The sequence below is a fragment of the Lagopus leucura genome, unplaced genomic scaffold (assembly GCF_019238085.1).
Source record: "Lagopus leucura isolate 7727_CA_CO unplaced genomic scaffold, USGS_WTPT01 Super-Scaffold_73, whole genome shotgun sequence".
Classification (NCBI taxonomy): domain Eukaryota; kingdom Metazoa; phylum Chordata; class Aves; order Galliformes; family Phasianidae; genus Lagopus; species Lagopus leucura.
Window position 1 is genome coordinate 27,313,845 of NW_024962252.1, and position 21,997 is coordinate 27,335,841.

The window sequence follows — 21,997 nt, forward strand, 5'->3', positions numbered from 1 at the left end:
GCATTCTTCTGAGGTAGTGCCCACAGTCCCACGCAGACAGCTACCCATTCTGAACTCATACATCCATTTCATTTCATGCAAACTTCCTCTTTTCTGACTCCCCTCTATGCTCCAGGTAGGACAGTCCATACAGCATGTTCAACGCTCCCAAAGAAAGCAAAAGCCAAAGTGCAGCTCTGGCACTTCTCCTTACGCCTACACAAATGTTTCAAGTCACTGTTAACGTGCCAGCATGACAAACAGCAAAAAGAAAGCTTCTGAAGAGATGAAGAAACAGCGTCAAGTAAAAACAGGGAAGGAAGGATGATGTTTTCTTGAGATTTTCTTGAGATTTTTCCTCCTTCGTTATAGTCCAAGATATATACTCCTTATACCTTCTCCTGTCACTGTTAGTGTGTTCAAAGAAAAACCTAAGGTCTGTATGAAAGTAAAGCTGAACATAACAGCTGATACAACAGCCTAATAGTAGGGAAACTGTGAGGTCAGGGCTTGAACTGGTGATTGAGCACCTAGTGAAGGGGTATGGCTGGCCCAAGGAGCACAGACACATTATTTGCTCCTATGCTCCTGACCAGAAGGGGTGGAGCTACCCTGTGCTCATGTAAGGGCAGCCACTGAAGGGAGAGCATCATTTGGGACTAGGCTGCTTCTTGAGAAGGATTGCTAGAGGGCCTCTTCACCAGTGGAGTGAGTTCCATTCTCCCTTTGGTATATGGCTGCCAGCCTTTCTGTGAATACTTTACCTGATATCAATTAGAACCTGTCAGAAGCAGTCTTACATCTTTGTAAGCAGAACACTAGTTTATGAGAGTAAGCATTATTCCTCTTAGAGCATTTGAGACAGCTCTCATTCACACTATGGATGCACTACAGAAACCCAAGGCTTAATAATTTTAGGCTATCTTTAGGGCGCTACTCACAATTATACAAGTATAGTATTCCCCTATATCCCAAGTTTTTTCCCAAGTTTTCCCCTATATTCAGCACTAGTGAGGCCGCACCTGGAGTACTGTGTCCAGTTTTGGGCCCCTCACTGCAAGAAAGACATTGAGGCCCTGGAACGGGTTCAAAGGAGGGCAACAAAGCTGGTGAGGGGTCTGGAACACAGGCCATATGAGGAGAGGCTGAAGGAGCTGGGAATGTTCAGCCTGGAGAAGAAGAGCTCAGGGGAGACCTCATTGCTCTCTATAACTTCCTGAAGGGAGGTTGTAGTGAGCTGGGGGTCGGCCTCTTCTCTCGTGTCATTAGTGATAGGACCAGGGGGAATGGTTTCAAGCTACGGCAGGGGAGATTCAGGCTGGACATGAGGAAGTATTACTTTTCAGAAAGGGTGGTCAGGCACTGGAATGGACTGCCCAGGGAGGTGGTGGAGTCACCGAGCCTGGGGGTGTTCAAGGAAAGGCTGGATGTTGTGTTGAGGGACATGGTTTAGTAGGAGCTATTGGGAATAGGTGAACGGTTGGACTGGGTGATCTTGAAGGTCTTTTCCAACCTTGGTGATTCTATGATTCTATGATTCTAAGTACACTCAGTAATACACCATGGCCTTTTTAATTCCCCTCAGTTCTTCAGATACAAGCAGTTGATGAGCATTATTTTTCTCTTTCCTACTAAGAATACTCTCTACTCAGATTTGATAAGACACTCTTCCTTATGCAACTATTTCACTTCAGAGATTTTTCTCCCCTTTGGTTTTTCACAATGAAGAAAAAAAAAATCTTGTTCCTTCACCCTTTCTGAAAGGATGCTTTCCAGTTTGAGGTAACTTTGTGTATCTGGATTGTGGTCTGCATGAAGTGGTTAACGCCTTTTGTTTTGGTTTTGGGTTTTTTTTACCTCTAAGTGAACAGATGTTAGTGTGTTTTTTTTTCCTTGTTGGAGCAAAAAGCTTGTTCCATGTTTCCCCATCTAGTCTAAGGCCTTAATTATGCATTCTCAGGACAAAAGCTTCTCTGAAATCTTGAAATTGTAATACAGTCACATGATGATGATGGATGCAGAGCATCTTCCCCACTTCCCCCATCTCTACTTGCATTAAAAGGATGAAGGGAGACAACGTCACAGACTCATTACACCCCAGGCCAGAGAAAAAAAAAAAAAAAAAAAAACCTGAAAATTTTCTTTGGAAGTTAATCTTCAGACAACAGGGAGGAAATCAATCCAGCAGCAGTCTGCAAACACAGACCATTGGCCTTAACAGCAAAAGATCAGAGTACCCAAAGCAATTTCACCAACGCCTTCTATAATACAGCCAGAACATAATACATCAATTTACTCTAGAAACTTCAGTCTCACAGGTACTGAAACATTATTTTTTGTGCATGCAGTTTCTAACAACTTCTTTCAGGGGTCATACTAGAGCTGAGTTAAAAGAAGTGCCCATCAAAGGGAAAGAATTGCATAAAAATCTGTTCTATGCATCTATATCTGTTTAAAGATTCTTTTTCTTTCTTTGTCTATTTTTGCTATGCACCTCCCCAGCAATAGCAACTATAGGAGATCATCTTTCCCTTGTAGCAGAGCCTTCAAGCCATAAGACTCAAAGGGATTACAATGCACTACCCTTGAGCTTTCGTTATCTGTGATTGCTATTTTGAAACTGAAAACCTGCCCATCAAATGCATTAGTGCATCTTTATCAGCTGCTAACATAACTTATCAATGCTCTCTTAGCCTACTAGAAAAATTGTTTCTAACAACTCTATTTAGCTCAGCCAAACATACAAGTTCTGTTAAAAAACTTCCTGTGGTTATTAAATCAGTAAGGAGGGCAGGAAAGGTGCAAGATCAGATGGCCCACCTTAACTTCTTGAGACTCACTCTGTTGACTTCTACCTGAACCATTTCACATGACTTGTCAGGGCTTCTTTTGGTATCTCTTACCTCCAGAGTCATACTGTATGACTGTGAGGGCTCTGTGTTAATGATTATCTGCTGGATAAAGCCATGCAGACAGTCCCACTAAGACAAAGACCAGGCAGACAACTATCCCAAAGTACACCTGAAGCCCGTGTGTACGTGATCCTGAGGTCAAAAGGTCAAGACATACTTTATCAGAATTCAGATTATCTATATCACTTAAAAAAAAAAAAAAAAGAAAAAAGCCTTGGTCCTGGACACATAGAAGGGAATCCCTAGTCACACATTTGCTAAGCAGTTAGGGATGATGCTCCATTCACTACGTTCCCGTAAAGCATGACGTGTATCCACGTTCAGTCCAGCAACACCAAAAATATCACTCAAGCAGAGAGGATATCTCAAAGAATGCCAGTTAATGACACGCAATTTCCTTTTCTATGAAGTATCATTTTCCAGCTCTAAATTGAAATGAGTCATTTCCTTGAAAGCCTACCTATTTTTCAAGTATTTGACAAAATGACAGGTCCTATATGTATGAAGTCTTCAACTGGAATGAGATTAGAAATGTACAACCAAACATACTACAGGTAGCAATATTATAAGCAGGAAAAAAAAAAAAAGAAAAGAAATTCATTTCTAGCAAGTACTACAACATTGCAGCTAATCAATTTCTAGCTGCTGAGACAAGCTTTCTGTGCATTCTCATTGTACAGGCTCCAGTTGCCAGGAGGAGGAATGAGAATTACCAAGCCAAATTGGACTGGATAGTAGAAAGGATTTGATAAGTAAACCATAGACGTGAAAAGCCTTAAAAAAGCAGAGGCTGCTTCCTGAGAGAACAAGCAACTCCCAGTATGAAAGCATGCAGGTGACAGGGCAGCTACAGGAGTTCTGGGCTGGCAGGAAGTATGTCATTCATTTGTACATTTTTCACGTCTAGAAGAAAAAAGGAAAAGAAGAGAAAAAAATCTGGTCCCATACTAAGAGCAAGAATCTAAGAAACTAAACATGAATGAAAAATTGGTGAGATCAACAGACAGCACCCTGATTCACCAGCCCATTTCCATAATGATGCTGATCATGAGCAAATCAGCAGCTTTCTGTAGGTCTGACTTGCAAATATCCTTTTGTAAGCAGAGATGAGCTCATTAACTGAATAATAGAATTTGATTCTCCTGTATGCAATCTGTAATACCTTGATTAAGCTGACCAACGGAAATATCCCAATTCAAAAAGAAAGAAAATATCAGAAAACTAATATGAAGCAAAATGCAATAGAAAAAAAGCCTGCAAACAAAATTATAGTGAAGTCAATGCAGTATTTTTTAAACAGGATACAACCTAAATGATTGAACACTGACAGATGCATGGCTGAGGGAGTTCAGAGCTCAACTAAACAGTAACCATGACGGGAGGGAGGAAAGTCCAATCACGTTTCTCTTATTGTTCAAAACAATACAGGGGCTAGATAAGTAAGGCAAGGCTGCAGAAAATTAAGAAACTGAAGAAGATGAACTGTTGTCACAATCTGAGGTGAAAAATCCATATATTGTGACAAGAATTTGAATTTCTTCTGATTCAAGTTTGAATTGCACTCTCTGTAAGCAAGGGAAAATCTGTGCCTGATACAAACGATTCAAACTAAAAACATTTGGAAATGAGAACATTGCTAAAATTTTTCAACGTGCAAAAGAAGAAGTAGAAACACTAATCTAGAATTAAAAAACCCAGAGCTATTCTAATTTCTTGAAGAATCTACTTTTTCAGAAGTAGGCTGAGCTCCACACTGCTTTGGAATCTCATTAATCTTAATTCACTTCTCACTGTATCAGCTTCCCTCTAACACGTGACTAACCCACAAAAGAAAACACAAGCAGTCTCTGCTTCCAACCCTCAGCAGGTATCCAGTTCCAGCTGTATGTTAAGAGCTGAATTCCCAGTGCAGGGGATGATGAGGAAGGAACACAGAGTGGGCAGAACCTTTAACCAGTAGGGAACACTTGCAACAGGGAACAACAGAAGGAGATTTAGCATTACAGACAGCATGTGAAAAAGGTGACTCAAGTGTGTGAACAGAAGTCTATTTGGGTCCACCAAAGGTTACGACCCTGCTGCACTGCACCAGGAATGCGCAGAACCTCCAGTTAAGCGCTCAAAGAAGAGAAAGGAATGAGAAATGCATAGATATATAGGTACAGAAAATCCAAATCTATGCTGCTAAATAAAGTAGGCCCAGAGAGAAGCCAATGAAGTGAAAACAAAGCAACAACAACCAAAAAACCACCAACAAAAAGGCCCACATTGTTTTGGTAAAAGCAGAACTACAGTAACAGCAGTCAAATACAAAATGTCATTGTACACCAACAAAAGATAACCCCTGAAAGGTAACTACAAGTATCTACTCAGCTCTTCCGAGTAACATGCTACAAATAACTTTACTAGCTAAGATTGCTTACGAAATACAGAAGTCGTGCTGTTTAACTAAACGGAGTTAACAAGTTATCCCCGTGTTGGTTTTTTTTGTGTTTGTTTTGGTTTTCAACTTGCTAAGGGGCATGCTCTGAACACAGAGAGCTGAATTACAGTTAGCTTTAGTTGGCTTCGCACACCGGGTTCTCAGCTGTGAGAGCTGACATGTATGGCTCTGTTCACTTGTGACACGCCAGTTATTCCTCCTTTTACCACAGAGCTCCAGTGGGGAAATTCTAAATAAACGGAAACTAAGCCAGCCAAGGGTTTGTGCATTTTCTTAGCTTTTAAAAAGGACAGAAGATTATCTACTGAGCTTCATGAAGCAGCAACGAAGCGAAAAAAATAAATGATCCTAAAGCGAAAGAGCTCTTTGTATATTTTCTGAAGAGAAAAAAAGAAAACAAAATTCCCAAATTACAATCTAATAAAAAGAAAGTAATTATGCTACTCTTTTTGAGTAAATCCTGTATCTTCTTTTTTTGATCGGTTGCATTACTGTTTGTCTGCCGATTTTAAACACCTACAATCACATTTAACATCATCACAGAATTTTTGTAACTGGAGCAAATAATCTCTTAATCTGCCAATATTTTAAACAACCAACAGGCTGAAATCCACTGAAATCAGACGCTTTTCAGTCACTTATTTATACTTGATCTTCCTCCTATACTTCCCAATGTGCACAGACGTTTCTTGAGTTCTAAGTGTGCTGTTCAGGAACAGTCACGTTTCTGTTATCAAATAAGCCACCTTGCCTCTCTGCACCCAGCCTTTATTCTTCTGATTTGATTGTTAAATGAAAAGTTAACATGCATGCTAAGTACATCTGATTCATCAAGCCAGAAGTAATAGGCCTAAGAAACACATAGTTAAAGAAGCCACTGAACTGCAAGGAATTAAAGAAATGAAACAACCATTACCTCTGACAGGGACGCGTCAACCTTGGAAGGCACTTTCAGATCCAGCCACGGCTGATAGTTTTCCAAGAGTAAAGCAGGTCTGTAGGAAACCATGGAAAAGTTGATGCAACAATACTGCAGTTTTTTCTCACTGACATACACAAAATGTAAGAAATAACAGGACTGTCAGTGCCACGTATTTATTTTACCTGTGCCTCTTGCATTTGACTTTGCCACACACAGCACAACTGTGACCGTGGGGAAATAGCTCCGGCAATTCCAATTGCTAAAAGAAAATATTTGGACAAGTTTGCATTCTTTGAAATGATGATTCTCATAATATACTGATACATTAATAAATTTCTCTTTAGAGTATGCAGTTACAGAGAGTTGAGTAGTAGAAAGACAAAGCTGTTTCGCAGCAGGAAAACAAGGCAGCAAGGTACAATATGAGAAACCACTGAACCAAACAGAAAAAGCACTTTGGCTAAACAAAGTTTAAGACAACAGATAACCCCTCACATCTCCAGTCATCTCCCCATACGTCAGATGGACTATAACTAGAACAAATGGTTTCTCTACAAGTCTTGCCTTGCTTGGATTCCTGAAGACAGAAACAGGGATTTCATAAAATAGAATTATAGAATCCTTAGAGTTGGAAGAGACCCTTAAAGACTGTGTAGCCCAACTCCCCAACAAATGAACAGGGACACCCACAGTTAGATCAGGTTGCCTGGGACTTGATCCAACCTCACCTTGAAAGTCCCCAGGGATGGGGCACCCACCACATCTGTGGGCAACCTGTTCCACTGCCTCACCACCATCACCGTGAAAGACTTTTTCCTTATGTTGAACCTAAATCTACCCTCTCTGAGCTTAAAGCCATTTCCCTTGTTCCACTACCACGGACCTTGATAAAGAGTCTGTCCCCTTCTCTCCTATTTTTTTTTTTTTTTCCATGGAGTTTAGCACCACTAAAAGAAGTTTGACTACAACCAATAAAACTGTAGTTTGGCTACCAAAAGGAAAGGGATCTTTTAAAAAAACAGTATTCATAAAGTAATATGCCACTAAGTACTTTCTAAGCTACTTACTACTGAAATGCCAAATGAAAAATAAGTGAAATGGTTAAAAAGCCACATCCAGCGACGCTTCCAAAAACAAGCTTTAGGGACCTATCTGCAGATTTGACGGGATTATGCATAAACACACGAGAAATCCACAGTCTTAATCACCACACTTGTGCCACAAGACCCGTCAGCATGTAGATATAAGTGGTATTGATGTCTAATACTTCAAAAGTAGGACTGCACACGAACTGCCATCCACGCACATTGCCTCAAACGCGCAGAGGAACGCGTACTTACCTTGGGCTTGTATTTGATAGTGTACAGAATGTTGGGCAGGAGGGAGTCCGGTCCCAGCGAGCAGTAGAAGGTGACGACACCAGCCACAAACGACCAGAAGATCATCAGAACGTGAAGGTACCTTACAAAAAACAAGGAAAGAAGACGTTTCCCTTCACATCTGTACGCACATCGGCGTTCCTCGGCACAGGGCGGGCTACAGCGCGGTCAGGAAGAACCGCCACCGCACGGCTCACAGCACCGCGCCCCTCCCCCCGGCCGGATTACCGGTTAAGAAGCAGGGTGGCGGCGGCCAGCCCCAGCAGCAGGCAGCAGAAGAGCGGGTACTGCCGGCAGGTCTCCCGCAGAGCCTCGGCGCCCCGCACCCGCTGCCGCAGCCTCTCGCCGGCCGCCCGCAGCCAGCCCATGGCGCCGCCGAGCCGGCTCCCAGCCAGCGGGGGAGGCCGCGCCGCTTCCGCCGGCGGCGACACGTGACGGGACCGAGGGCGGCGCCACGGCCGCCATCTTGTTGACGGCGGGGGAGGTGGGTCCTGCGCTTCCCGCCCCGCCCAGGTGTGCGCGCGCCGCTCAGCTCCCCCTGGAAGTCACAGAGCGTATGGAGTCGAGACGGAACGCCTTGTTTGGAATGTAGTTTATTGCTGCTGAGGAAGGCTTCAAGCCATCTTCGCGTTAATAACAGCCCTCTGGTGCGGAGCAAGTCACGAGTTCCCACGCTGCCTGAATGTTCTTGTCAGCACTGTGGTTATCCCAGCTCTGGAAGCTCCAAGTTATGACTGCAGCTGAGGGAAGATGGGCCATTGCACACATACAGGCGCCTCAGCAGCTGCTCCTGGGAAATCACAGCGGGAAGGGCTTCCGGGCTACAACTATGAGAAAGCCTCTTCAGCCAGAAACACCTGCTTATTTCTGAGTTATCTTGAGAAGCTGGTGTTGCCTTTTATATGGTGTACAACCCATACAGGCATATTTAGGCAAAGGACACGTGGAAAAGTGCTGTTGAGAAGACAAGCCATGTTCACAAATCCACAGGGAAAGCCTGTAACTCTCCATGCAAGAAAAGCTGTCACTGGAAACATGAGTCAATATCTAGAAAACGAAAGCTGAAAATAGCTTTCAGACACATCCCTCAGATGGTTGTCATTTTATGCAATACTTCCCTTGACCTCCGCATCAGGTGAAATGCTGCAGTCTGACTTCAGCACGCTGACCTTTCCCAGAGAGCCTGGCACAAGCCCCAGGCAGGATTGGATTTCTTTAAGAGTGCCTGCACAGTATTATTTCATGCCAGTCCACATGTTTTCTATTAGGCATTAAAAAAAAAAAAAAAAAAAAAACAACCACACAAATAAGGTGCACATTCACAGCAAGGCTCTGTACAGCCTGTTCAGAGGAAATTAATTTTCCTCAGAATATGCATACTTACCGCCTTCTAACTTGAACCTCTCAGTTTAACTTCCTGGGATTGTTTGTCTTTCTTTTTTTTAATGCTTTTAATAAGGAATAACTCTTTAAAATGTGTAACATTTAAAGTATTTCATAGAGATGTGATGACTAGCATAAGGTATCTGGGACATAGGAAGTGACTCTCAAAGCAAACCAGCAGCAGCCAGGAGAAGAAGTCGGATTCTGCTTCTGAGTTCTGTACTTTATGTAAAAGTTTCTTTTAAATTACAGATTCAAAGTTCAACCATATGTTTATTTCACATAAAACTGCCACATTTCTATTTGGCAGTAATTACACCTTGCCATCTGAGAAGACTCAAGATTTTCCTCAATTCAGTTTTGTTCTGTTGGCCACGTACTGCCACAACCTGCTTTACCCCATTCTGCTCCACCACAGTGCAGCTCCGGCCACCCTCTACAGCCCATGCCTGACTTCTGCTACACTAAAAAACATTGAGGAGTTTTGCTTTCCAGAAAAACAGAAATCCTATTTAACAAAATGAGATTGTTTTTTGTTGTTTTTGTGTTTTAGTTTAATCTTATATGTTTCCTTAGGCAGCAAGCTGTAAGTACAGATTCACATAGGCAGACTACACTTAATTTACTCTGCATACAGTCTGTTTTTGCCTTTCAGGTTTTCTTTTTGTTTTTGTCTTCAGTCTATAATGTCTCCTTTTCAAATCTACTTGTTTTTCTCAAGGATAAGGCTGTGGAGGCTAACTTGTATCATACAATCCTTCATATCTAACCTGTCAGGAATTAGTTTTCCCTTATGCGTATTTCCCACAAGTCCCTGATAATTTCTGTGGGTCCTTTCCAGAAGCTGAAATTGAAGGATTCACTTCAATTTTTAACTTCAACTTTTCAGCAGAAAGCTTTCTTGAAATAAATGTCAAAAGAATATTCAGCAAATAGGCAAGAAATGTGAACAGACTCAGATCCCAAGAAAATTAAGCACTAGTAGGGAATTCAACTTTTCAAATTAAAACTTTAAGAACGTCCGCCAAGTTACCGTTTCAGCTCATGAATTCAGATAATTATTAGCATTCAGGTAAACAAAACTGGTTCTACTGTTATAAATGTAGTTACGTGCATTTGTCTGTTACTGAGTTAATAGTCTGCTAATAATCAGATTTACAGCCTTTTGAGGGTCAGCTCCCTGCACTGTCTATGCAGACCTGCACTCATTGTTTTTGTGATCGTGTGCTGCCCACCACGAGACTGGGCTCCTACCTTTGCTTCCTGGACGAGTACAATCTCCAACCATGAGTTGATCCACAATATTACAAGATTAAATTGGATAGGGATAACCCAGGGCAGAAGGTAACCTCTGGACACAGCAACAGAGCCCTTAGATTACTGGGCAAAATCCCACATGAATTGCCTTCAGAAGAACAGGGAAGGAGAGCTGCTTTGGGAGAACAAAATGTCAGAAAGAAAGGAAAAATTTGCTAAGAAAGATAGGTGAAATGTCTCAAAAGATCACTGATCTGCACAGTTTGTCTTTTAAATAACAGAGAGAAGAACAGAGTATATTAGATTATTAGTTTGTCCTCTGACAAATAGTAGTTTATGGGACATTAAAACAAGGATGTAGAGTGAAAATTTGCAAAGTGGCTGCAGAAGGCAATAATTTACAGACCACAAGAAATAAAGAAAGAAATATAGGCCAAAAAAACCCCCACAAAACCCTCCCTCCCGAAAAAATCCCAACAGAATATTTGTAAAGAGAGGCATTAGACCTGTAGAGGAGACACTACATAAATGCTTGAAGAAATTAACATTAGGTTTGTGGTAAATGTTTGGCAAAGGTATAATCTCCAGTTTGTGTAGTATAAGAGCAAGAGATAAGCTGTTTAGGTATGGAATTTAACTTAATATTGAGGATTTTTTTCATTTTTCATGGTGGCTGGATTTGAGAATTTGCAAAAAAAAAAAAAAATTGCAAAAGAAGAGCTGTACTAATGGAAATAGTTAAAAGAATGCTGTAACACATGTTTAAGAGTTCAATCTGAATGAAATTATCTGTTTACAATGGGGTTTAAAGAAAATCCTGCCCTGGAAAGATAACTATTTCCACAAAGTATGTTACATCCTGAGTTTGTTTCCACTGACAGCCTGGTGGTTAATGAGTGAAATTCTCACATTTGAGGAGGAACCTGAGCCACATTCTCTCAATTCTGCTGAATTAAAAAGTGCCAAGAAAGCATTCATAACATGACATGCACTTCTGGTAAGCACTGCTAAGTGAGGCAGCACCTGTGCCTCTCGTAAATAAGATGAGACCTGTAGGATTCAAAGTGCAGTGCAAGTTTTTCACAACAGATACTCAACAGACACATAAAACAGCTGTGCTGGATCAGCAAATGTTCATCCAGGTGAGCATCCTGCTTGTGATGATGGTCAACAGGGGATACCTAGGAAAGAGTTATAAAAGCATAGAAAGAATAGAATACTTTCCCAGAACATTCTTTGACTCCGATTTGAATCTTGGGCATATCACAGAATCACAGAATTGTAGGGGTTGGAAGGGACCTCCTGAGATCATCGAGTCCAACCCCCCTGCCAAAGCAGGTTCCCTACAGCAGGTCGCACAGGTAGGCATCCAGGCAGGTCTTGAACATCTCCAGAGAAGGAGACTCCACCACCTCCCTGGGCAGCCTGTTCCAGTGCTCCGTCACCTCACTGTAAAGAAGTTCTTGCGCATGTTTGTGCAGAACTTCCTATGCTGCAGTTTCCAGCCGTTTCCCCTTGTCCTGTCTCCACTCACCACTGAAAAGAGTCCGGCCTCGCCATTCTGCCCCCCACACCTTAGATATTTATAGACCTGGATCAGGTCCCCTCTCAGTCTCAGTCATATCCTGAAAAGGAATTTTTTTCCTGAGTTTCAAGTTGGTTTTTGAACTACCATGAGCATAAACACCCACGAAAGTCACACAGAAAGGCATTCCACCACTTAATTCTGCTTGTGAGGATGACAGTGCATTATGAATGGCTCAACAACTTGCATTTAGTATTGTGAAATTATTGTTAGTAAAAAAAATAATTTCTTACGCAGCACAATTGCTGCTTATCACTGTACAAAATTAACCTCGTCAGCAAGACATCCTTCACAAAAATGAACTGATTTTTTGGCATTTTTAACTTACATCATTTATTTTTCTTCAAGAGAGCACCTTGGTACTTTCAGACACCTTTGTTGCTCCCTTTGTCATTTCCAGATCTATTATCTCTTGCTTTGTAGTGCTGGAGTAGGGAGAGGCAGCAGCAAGCAACAGAACTTCCACAATTTTCATTAGTTGCCTAGGTGCCTTGGTTAAAAATGGTTCTTTAGTTCTTGTCCCCCTCAATGCACTTGAATGTATCTTTTCTATTTTAGATTATGAATTATTGTTTTATTTGTACACAACTCCAGGGTTTTTTTGTTTATTTGTTTTTATTTTCCTCTCCCCATTCAAATAGTGAAAAAATTCCCCCAACCTTAAGTCTTCACATAACTGAGTTCTAGTCAACACACAGGACTTGTTAAAGTGGAAAAAAGCCTCAGTGCAGCTAAAGATTGTCACCTTGTATCAGGGAAGGCTTTCTACTGATAAAATCTGTTATGCCTCCTGCTGTTGATCATGTAAACCCTGAAATAGAGGGCTTTTTCTCTTTTAAGTAGTGAGAAGGAAGCTGGTACCCTGAAGTGCACTGCTTTAGCTTTTGTAGGTACAACAGCAGATGCCTGAAGTGTTTTTGTTAGGTCAGCATTCCGGAGGGATATTTTTAGTTCGAGCAACCGGTTTCTCTGAGAACACGAAGCATTCAGGAACGGTGCAGGGTAAGAGCTAAACAACATTAATTATCAGCCTCCAAAAAAAAAAAATAATTTGTGCTTCAGCTAAGTCTTTCATCAAACACTTCACAGAAATGGTTAGTGCTAGCTGTATAACCCGGGCTGTTTTGATCACCATTTGTTGACTGAGGATGTATGCAGTATATTGGACATGTTTCTTTCACTTATATGATGTACAGCAAAAAATTGGCATTTTTAGAATGGCTAGAGATAAAAATAATAACGGGACATACATGTTAAGTCTTCCTGGCAAGAATATGGGGGTATGACAGAAGCACAAAAATTCTCTTATGCTAACAGACTGATGCACAAGATGATCCTGTGTAAGCCTGAAGAGAAACTTATTTCTCCTCATACACAAGGACGATTTTTGAAGCTTTTTGAAGAAACTTCTTGATGCATGTGGGCAATTTGCCAGTATTAACAGTTATGTATAAATTGAGCACAAAGCCCCATGGTAAAGCACAAAAGTTTTTATGACAAAATTTAAGAAGTCGGGCTCCACAGCAGGTTCTGCAAAGCCAGGCTTCTCTACAGCTGATAGCTGATCAATGTTGCCCTCATCAGACAGCAGCAGCCGAAGTTCCTGAAGGTATGCCAAAGCATTTGTTCCCCAAACTGCTGGAATATCAAATAGACCAGTGGTACTACGGCGTTATAGCTATATACCACTTCTAGTTCTGGCAGCAATGGTGTGTCTGAAAGAGACCATGATCCCTCCACAGACCTGTCAGCACACATACCTTGCTAAGTCTCTCTTCTGAGCCACAAAGAACAGTTACTTGCGACTTCTCCCAGATGATTACCAACTTAGCTCCTGGTTACGCTGCATGCTCACCACCTGCATGGTGGTGTTCCCTAAAGCGCTCCTCTGGGGAAAGAGAACACATACTTAGCAGGTAAGAGGAACTGTATGAAAGCAAGACAAGTTATGAAATCAGCACATGGGAAGAGATAGCTACAGGTGATCTATGGTTAAATGTATGACTAGTTGAAGGAGTTAGAACCATGTTTCTTAGAAGCTGTTAATTTCATCAGAATAAGTGAATTCAGACCACGAGAATGTTTCACCTAGAACACAGCCTGCTCTATTTACCAATTTAAGTATCAAATTTCTGCACTACTGAAAGTTTTGCTTTTTATTTTAGGTAAGTAGTATTCTAGCTGGGAAACACTGGAGCTAACAGGAACTGAGACTGTATGAGGGAATACCATCATTCAGTAGTGACACTTTCTAAATCAGTTGCTTATTTGTGACTGAATGACTTGCTGCTACATAAACTACCCGGCGAATCTGTTATTACACTGAAGTATAAGAAGAGACTACTTTAAACATAAGGTAGGCATGAAGCCTACTCTTTCAGAGATACATAAATATTTCTAAGTATATACTGTCTGAGGATTCTGCTGGACCACAGCAGCAAGCACCAATGCACAATTCCTCTTCTTTTTTTTTTTTAAACTTTAGTTGGTCATTGGGTCTGGAGAAGTCAAGCTAGCTGTAACAGTACTGGCTCTCCCCTCTCCTTCTCTGATGCCCAGAGGAAAAAGCCAGCACAAAGAAGGAAACGAGGTCACAGATTATCTGGAGAAGCAGTTCTGGTCATAAGGAGACATCTCTGCACACAGCACAAGGTGTTTTAGTTCAAAGCTGCTCACCTGCGTGTCACCAAAAACTTAGAACATACAACCCCATCTCCACTGGATGCTTTGTCTCCCATTCCTTCCACAGTCAGCAACATTCCCATCTCCTATTGAGTCTTCAAAAATAACTACTCACCTGCAGAGAAACTGACTTTTTCCCACTGAAGCTGCCTATGAAACAAATGCTTCTGTGTGTTGTCCATGAGCACTCAGGATACACCAAGCCTCATTTATTCTTGATCCTCTTTCCTCTTGATCTTAGTAAGGAGAGAGAATCCTGACAAAACGAAGCTTGGAATAAGATAAGACAATATATTTGCCATTTCTAACTGCTTTATCACCTGGTACAGGCTTTTGCATCTGACAGTTTATTTTCTGGCATAAAAAAATGTAAACTTTGCTGCAAGTTAAAAATGAACATCTTCAGACTAAAGTCTACCAGCCTTCTTGCTGGCAATCCTGCAGGAGCTCACACTGATCAACGCAAAGAGCTTCATTTCTGAGCATGTTTCTGGTGCAGAATACACACACCTGTGCTACCTAATGTTTAACAGCATCCTAACCTAGTCCCAAGAAATGCTCTGTCACTTCTCTCCCACAGGATGCTGGGCTTGCATTGGACACCTCTCCAGATGAAAAAAAAGAAAAAAAAAGAAAAAAAAAAAGCAAACCTATGCAGGAACCAGGTGTTGTATTTGGGAACCCTTCAGGTCATTTTCAAATTGAGATCTCTAAAGGGGCTGCTAAGTGGGCTTTGGGTCACTGCAGCTTCCCAGGTTTCCAACTATTCTCAGTCACTGTATGCCCTGCACTAAGGTGTGCAAATCAAGACTCCACGCGCAGGCCTCACTACAAGCACCATGTTCCACAAACATCGCTCATTATGGAGGCCTCATGAATCACAGAATGGCCAGGGTTGGAAGGGACCTCAAGGATCATGAATCTCCAACCCACCTGCCACATGCAGGGCCACCAACCTCCACGTTTAATGCTAAACCAGGCTGCCCAGGGCCCCATTCGATCTGGCCTTGAACACCTCCAGGGACGGGGCATCCACAGCCTCTCTGGGCAGCCTGTTCCAGTACCTCACCACTCTCTGGGTAAAAAATTTCCCCCTGACATCCAACCTAAATCTCCCCTCAACTTAAAACCATTTCCCCTCATCCTACACATATCAACCCTTTCAAAGAGTTGATTTCCCTCCCTTCTGTAGGCCCCCTTTAGGTATTGAAAGCCCTATGAAATCCCTAGGTATATGGAGCCCTATGAAGTTCATATTTCTTCACTTTTACTTAACTTTTATAGGATCGTTAAGAGCAGTGAGAAGCATATTCATTTAATAACTGTAAAAAGAATGGAATAACTCTTCATCTGCACTGAAGAACAGGTCAGGCACTAGAACAGGTACAGCAGATATTCAGGACTGCCTCTTGCTTTTTTGTGGCTATTAGTCCATCACTTCCAAACAGTAGGTTTGCAATTATCAGCTGCAGGGTATCACGCTCACCTCTCAGAGCAGGACATCTGAAATAGTGTTATGCACACTAACAGTATTTATTCATGTAGTTTTGCTGTTTCACTATGTTTGAAACATCTTTTCTTACAGGGGTACTTCAGACTTCCCTAGCTCTCTTTGATGTATTCCTACTCTACGTGCCGTTCTTCTAAAATTCCTACCAAGATGAAGAGGCCCTGACAGCCATACTAGCCAGAACAGAATCTCCTTACCTTTCCACATTGAAGTCCAAGGAACCTGCATCTGCTCTTGCACTGATGTTTGAACCTGGGCAAGCTCCACCACCTGACATTCCCTTCACATCTTGCTGTGCCTGCTAGATGAAGCCTGGTTTAGAGTATATCTACCTTTCACAGGAAAAGGACAGACTGATTAAGAGCAAGAAAGATTCTACAAAGCTGTAAAACAGCCAAATAAAGTTGTTTTACTCTGTGGTTTGCCAGGTTATTTACTTGGCTATTTTGCCTTTAAGCCTAAACTACATACTTTCTAGTAGCTTAGTTAAGGCACATGTGATTATATTATTCTGCCCACAAACTGAGGATTTCTTTCTCCCACTGTCACACAACCTGAAATCTTCTCAGGGAGCAGACAAGAATGGTTTACTGAGAGCTTTCTGAAGGAATGAATATAAGCAGTTCTACCGCTCCTAGGTCAACCCTCTAGATTCCAAACAAATACTTGGCACTCCTCTGAGAGCAGCCTCCCTTATTGTCAATCAATGCATTAAGGAGGGGGGGGGGGGGGGGAAGGTTGTCTTGAAAGGGGCATGGAAATTTAAGAGATGCTTTAAAAAATGTTATTCCTAATAACTACAGTTTTTCTGAGACTACAAAATATAAATGGATGATCATCGACCTGCACCTGTACTTGACCAACTCCACAAAAAAATGACATAAGCCATAAGCACTCCAGGGTAACTGTACCAAAACACTTTAGGCTGAGCCATTACTGAGGGCAATCTGCACAACCTTGCTGGGATGTGAGCGCTCTGATTCACTCCACTGCAATTTGTACCTGAGTGGCGTGTACGCCCCAGCAAACCTCAGAGTGCCTTTACAAACCAGGAGGCTTCACTTCTGAAATGCTGAACATCAGCAATGCTTCTTCACAATTCATCCGTGTACTCCTCGCGTTTTATTATCCACTGAAAGCAATTCTCTTCAAAATGTTATACTGAGGGTAATAACCTGTAAAAGTTTAGCTCTTGGCATTACAGAAAAACAAGCCTCAGTACTTCCCATTAGAAATCCCTACTCATAACCTTAAAAAAGACCAAGTACCTCAAAAAGCAGAAACTACTTAGTCTGAGACATACTGACCAGCTAACACCACACAAAGTATTAAGATTTTTTGTCAGTACAGAAACATGACAATCCCAATGGCTCAGAACATCAATAAACCTAACTTGGTACTTATCAGATTAATAAACCACTAAAAACTGTTAAGTATCATTTTTTACACCATTCCCATTGTAAGATCACAACGATAAGCAAAACCAAGTTGCAACTCCGTAACAGAATACTTTAAATCTGATAGATTTATGACCTTCCAGACCCTTCCTGATTTTAACTGAAGGATCGTTCTCACAGAAAATTTCTACTAGGATTCTGAAACCAGCTTCCATTGTACTCACTGTCAAGGCTTATATCCATCTACAGCTCACAGCGAGACAAGTTATGACAGTTTTTTTCTCCCTTTATATTCATTCAAGTCTTACGTTAGCATGAAATCTGCAACATACTTCTTGCAGATTCTGACAGCTTTTTGGAAAAGTACCTTGCTGTGGTTTTCTTCAGAAAAGATCTTAATTCAAAAGCAAGCGTAAACCACCTACACTTTCAAAGAAATATGTTAATGTGAATGAAATTAGTCTAGCGAAACTGTCCTGAAGTCAACTTCGTGCATGTGCTTCTGGTGAAACTACTACTAATGAGGAATCTATGAAGTTAAGCTGCCTTTGCTGAACTCAGGGGAAGCTTTCTTATTCCAAATTAGCTACGCTGAGTAAAAGAGGTTTTAAATATCCAATGCTGGTCACAGGTGCTTTCTTCATCTCTCTGGAGAAAACTGGGGAAAAAAAAAAAAATGAACAACAGGAAATGCTACACATAGAGCCAGCAATTCAGTACTTGACACATTCAGTTCCTGGCTCTTTTAATAGTTGGGTTCATGGAAAAATCCCTTCAAACTGCTAAGATTGCTATGCTTTTAAAACAACAACAACAACAACCCCACATACTTGATATACCAGAAGCATTTTTGGTGATTTTTCAGTTGAAAATATTTAACATCAGCTTACACTCAACATTGAATTACCACTGTAATAAACACAAAAATTTCCAAACCAAAACCCATATAACCTTCCCACTCCCTGCAGATGAGGAGTCAACTTCCTACAGAAGTTGGAGTTTAGGTACTGAAATTAATTTAAGTAGTGGAATGTCTGCATTTACTCACCGTTATCACGTCTGCAGTTGAACATCTTACGCTATCCTACTGGGTAGGTAGCAATACCATGAATGCCCTTCGTAGCTTCCTTAGCACAAGTAATAAGATTCTGTGCCTTTTCTTCCACATCAGTGGCCAAACCAAGCGAAGTTCTTTGCCATGCTAACTGCACAAATAGAGATAGCAAACTATCTCCATTCATCAGACACATGCATCAGTCTCAGAGTAGAAGGAATCCAGATTTCTGACACAGCTGCCTTTTCCTAAATGACTGTCAGGAAAATAAGTGTTGGCTTTGGAGCAGACAGTATAATGAACATTCAGGAACTAAACAACCCTCTGAACCAGAACATATCATTTGAGGAATTAAATTCCTCCGTCAGACTGAAAATTTAGAACCAGTTACGTCCCTACCTGGCTGTGGTTTCTGACTGTCACAGATGATTCAAGATCCATCTATGTACATGGAAGCTCAACAAGCTTTCATGAAGATAACTTCAAAATAACAAATATAACCCAGTGCTCCCATAATAATCAATAATCACAATATCAATATATATATATCTATATATATATATTATATATATATATAATATATATATTATATATTATATATATATATATATATATATATATATAATAATCAATAATCATAATAATCAAGGCAACACAGGACCGAAAAAGTCATACTTTCCTCCTGTGTGCTTTATAATATAATTGAACACTTGAAAGCGCTGGCCGATCAGATTCCTGCATGAGAATCAGCTTCTCATAAAGTTTAACATCAATTTTTAGGAAGCTTTATACTTGTTTGCACTATACTTCTGTAAAGTAACAATTTACTCCTCCTTCCCTCAACATCCATACGAAGGGCCAAAGTATCTTCAGCTAAACATCCCTTCCTTACATGTTGGGTTGTTTGTTTCTTTAAATCTGACAGACAGAACAAGTGAGAACGTACATCTGGTGTTTCCTCTACACAAACAGCACAAATACTTATTTCCAGGCTGGGGGTGTCATGCACTAGTGCTGGTAGTTAATTCAGCACAACATCCTGCCTACACTGAGCGTCAAGTCCATCGTAGGAAATTGGGATTCATGAGCTTTGTACTAGGAAGACAAACTCAACCTCCAGCTTTATGGATTTCAGTTCTCTGAGCACTACTCTAAAAAGGCTGGATGTGGCTCTGGGCAGCCTGGTCCGGTGGTTGGTGACCTGCACAAAGCGGGGGGTTGAAACTAGATGATATCTGTGGTCCTTTTCAACCCAGGCCATTCAATGATTCTATGACTCTAGCAAGTATTGCCCGATAGCCTACTTCCAAATCTTTCTCCTCCATTTTAAACTATTAACATTTTCTATTAAGCTTTCACCAGTGCAAAGAACAAAACGGTCAGAATTTTGTGGAACGTTAGCAGTCTGAACACAAAATTTACAGAAAATGTTAGTAGAAAATGAAGACAGCGTGGATGTAAAGTCTCTCCCCACTGATGTGGGAAAGCACCAACAAAACTATCAGGCTGAGCAAATGCCTCTGCAGAATTATCAAAGGCACAAAAGGAAGTTGCACCTACATGCAGCATTTATGCAATGAAACATTAAGTGAGCAAGCTTATCTTCAGAGGAGGCTGAACTTTTATCAGACTGTCATATCCCCACAATCCTACCAACAACAGAGTTAATATTCCCTAAACTTTTAAAGACAGTATTTACATAAGAGATGTATCTCCAATAACAGCCTTCCTCTGAACAGCACAAACCTAAGTTTTGCATTCTAAGAATTTTCCTCTTCAAAAAACAACAACAACAAAAAACAACCCTGCAGTTGCATGTCCTAAATGAAACTTCTTCAAGTGACAAAAAAAAGTTAGAAGTAGAATTTAAAAAGCGTATTGTTTATAAACAACAAGTGTCGAGCAGGAGTTCCCAATTTCTAACTAACTTCAACTAGGCTGCAAATTTCGGAAAGCACTCCAAATCAGTGTGCAACTACTCTAGCTTACGCTCAAACCTTCACAGGCGCTGCAGCACAGAAAGCCTCCTACCAGAATAATCTGAGGCATCACATGAGGTGAACACTTGCCTTGAACGCACCAAAATGAGCCGTGCGTTACACTGCTGACCGTCACCAAAGATGTGCACTTACTGGTGAACACTTCACGTTTACCAACACCCAGTGCAACTAATCCAGCGTTGCTACTATATGCACTTGCCCACTCTCGCCAATATCTCCATGCTTAATAATGAAGTGCTTTTTTTTTTTCCCCCCTCACACAACTGAACTTTAAGATTGGAAAACAACATCATTTTTTACCGTATTAATCACCACATGCAATTTAGTTTTCTTAATATTTTGCTAAAAAACTGCACCAATATCAGAACAGTGCAAATCATATTTAATTTTAAAAGTTATAATGGCTTGAGTTCATACTTAGAGGGAACACTGTCAAGATCTTGATATTTTGCTCGCTCACCATTGCTTGCATTCGACTGAAAACACTTTCCTGTCAATTCTGCAGTTTTCGCAATAGTTCCCCATGTTTTTATCAGAGCTGAAATTGAGGATAACATCCTCAATTTCAACACACATAGTGCCTTAATAACAACGTTTTTATTCATTTCCATCAACAGTTACAATTCCATAAATATATTACCCCCCCCCCCCCAGCACAGTTCCAAACTAAGAACTGTCGCTACCACTTGTGATCCCACAAGCGTTGTTGAGTTTTCCAGCAATGGGGAGATTTTAACATTAAGAAACCTGAGGATGTCCCCTCGTCTACAGCCCCCAGTGTTTCCTTTTAATAGCAAGTTCAGAATTGCTTTCCACACCTTGACAGTGTTCCTTATAAAACCATATGACAGTAAAAGTGCCAGTAGGCATGGCAACCTCTTTGAAGGGAGCATTTAAACTCCTTGGCACTGGGAACGCCAGCACCAAGGATTACATTGAAATTCAAAATTATATTTAAGGCTACAATTAGCAAACCCACTTTCCATAAGCCTAATGTTCTATCACTAGATTTGAAAATTCAGAAGCTAATGCAAACTGCATACTTTTATGCTCAAATCTGAGGAGAAGGTTACTCTTCTTTAGCAAGGGCAGTATATGAAACTGTAGTAGCAAATGTCTCTTATGCATTGACTACTCATTTCACCATCATTCACTTACTTTGTCTTTAAGTTCAAAACTGGCAAGGCACATTTACATATTCCAATGAATACTTGACAATTTTAAATTACACTTCATGTCCCAGCTATCCCAGTAATTGACATACAACATACTAAAATGGTTTATTAAGATAACAAAAAAAAAAAATTAATGTGAAACATACAGGCTATTGGCAACCACTATTCTAAAAATTATGTAAATACAAGTAAACATACTGAAATGTGTGCGATTCTAAGTTTGTAACCAGAAGATCTCTGTACTAACACACATTTATATTAATGACACATAAAAAAAATAAAAACTTTATTACAAAAATAAGTTACACTCGCCTCCAGC

At 40.9% G+C, this 21,997-nt stretch overlaps 1 protein-coding gene across 1 annotated transcript in view; it reads right to left on the bottom strand.

Moving 5' to 3' along the window:
* SNX14 (sorting nexin 14) overlaps positions 1-7,973 on the bottom strand; it is a 50,191-nt gene extending 42,218 nt beyond the window's left edge. The window contains exons 1-4 of the mRNA XM_042895193.1: positions 7,864-7,973; positions 7,597-7,717; positions 6,439-6,515; positions 6,251-6,329 (exon numbers count right to left, since the gene is read on the bottom strand). Coding sequence (XP_042751127.1) covers positions 6,251-6,329; positions 6,439-6,515; positions 7,597-7,701 — 261 coding nt within the window. The 5' untranslated portion in view covers positions 7,702-7,717; positions 7,864-7,973. The remainder of the gene's footprint in view (positions 1-6,250; positions 6,330-6,438; positions 6,516-7,596; positions 7,718-7,863) is intronic.
* Between the last annotated feature and the right edge of the window lie 14,024 nt (positions 7,974-21,997).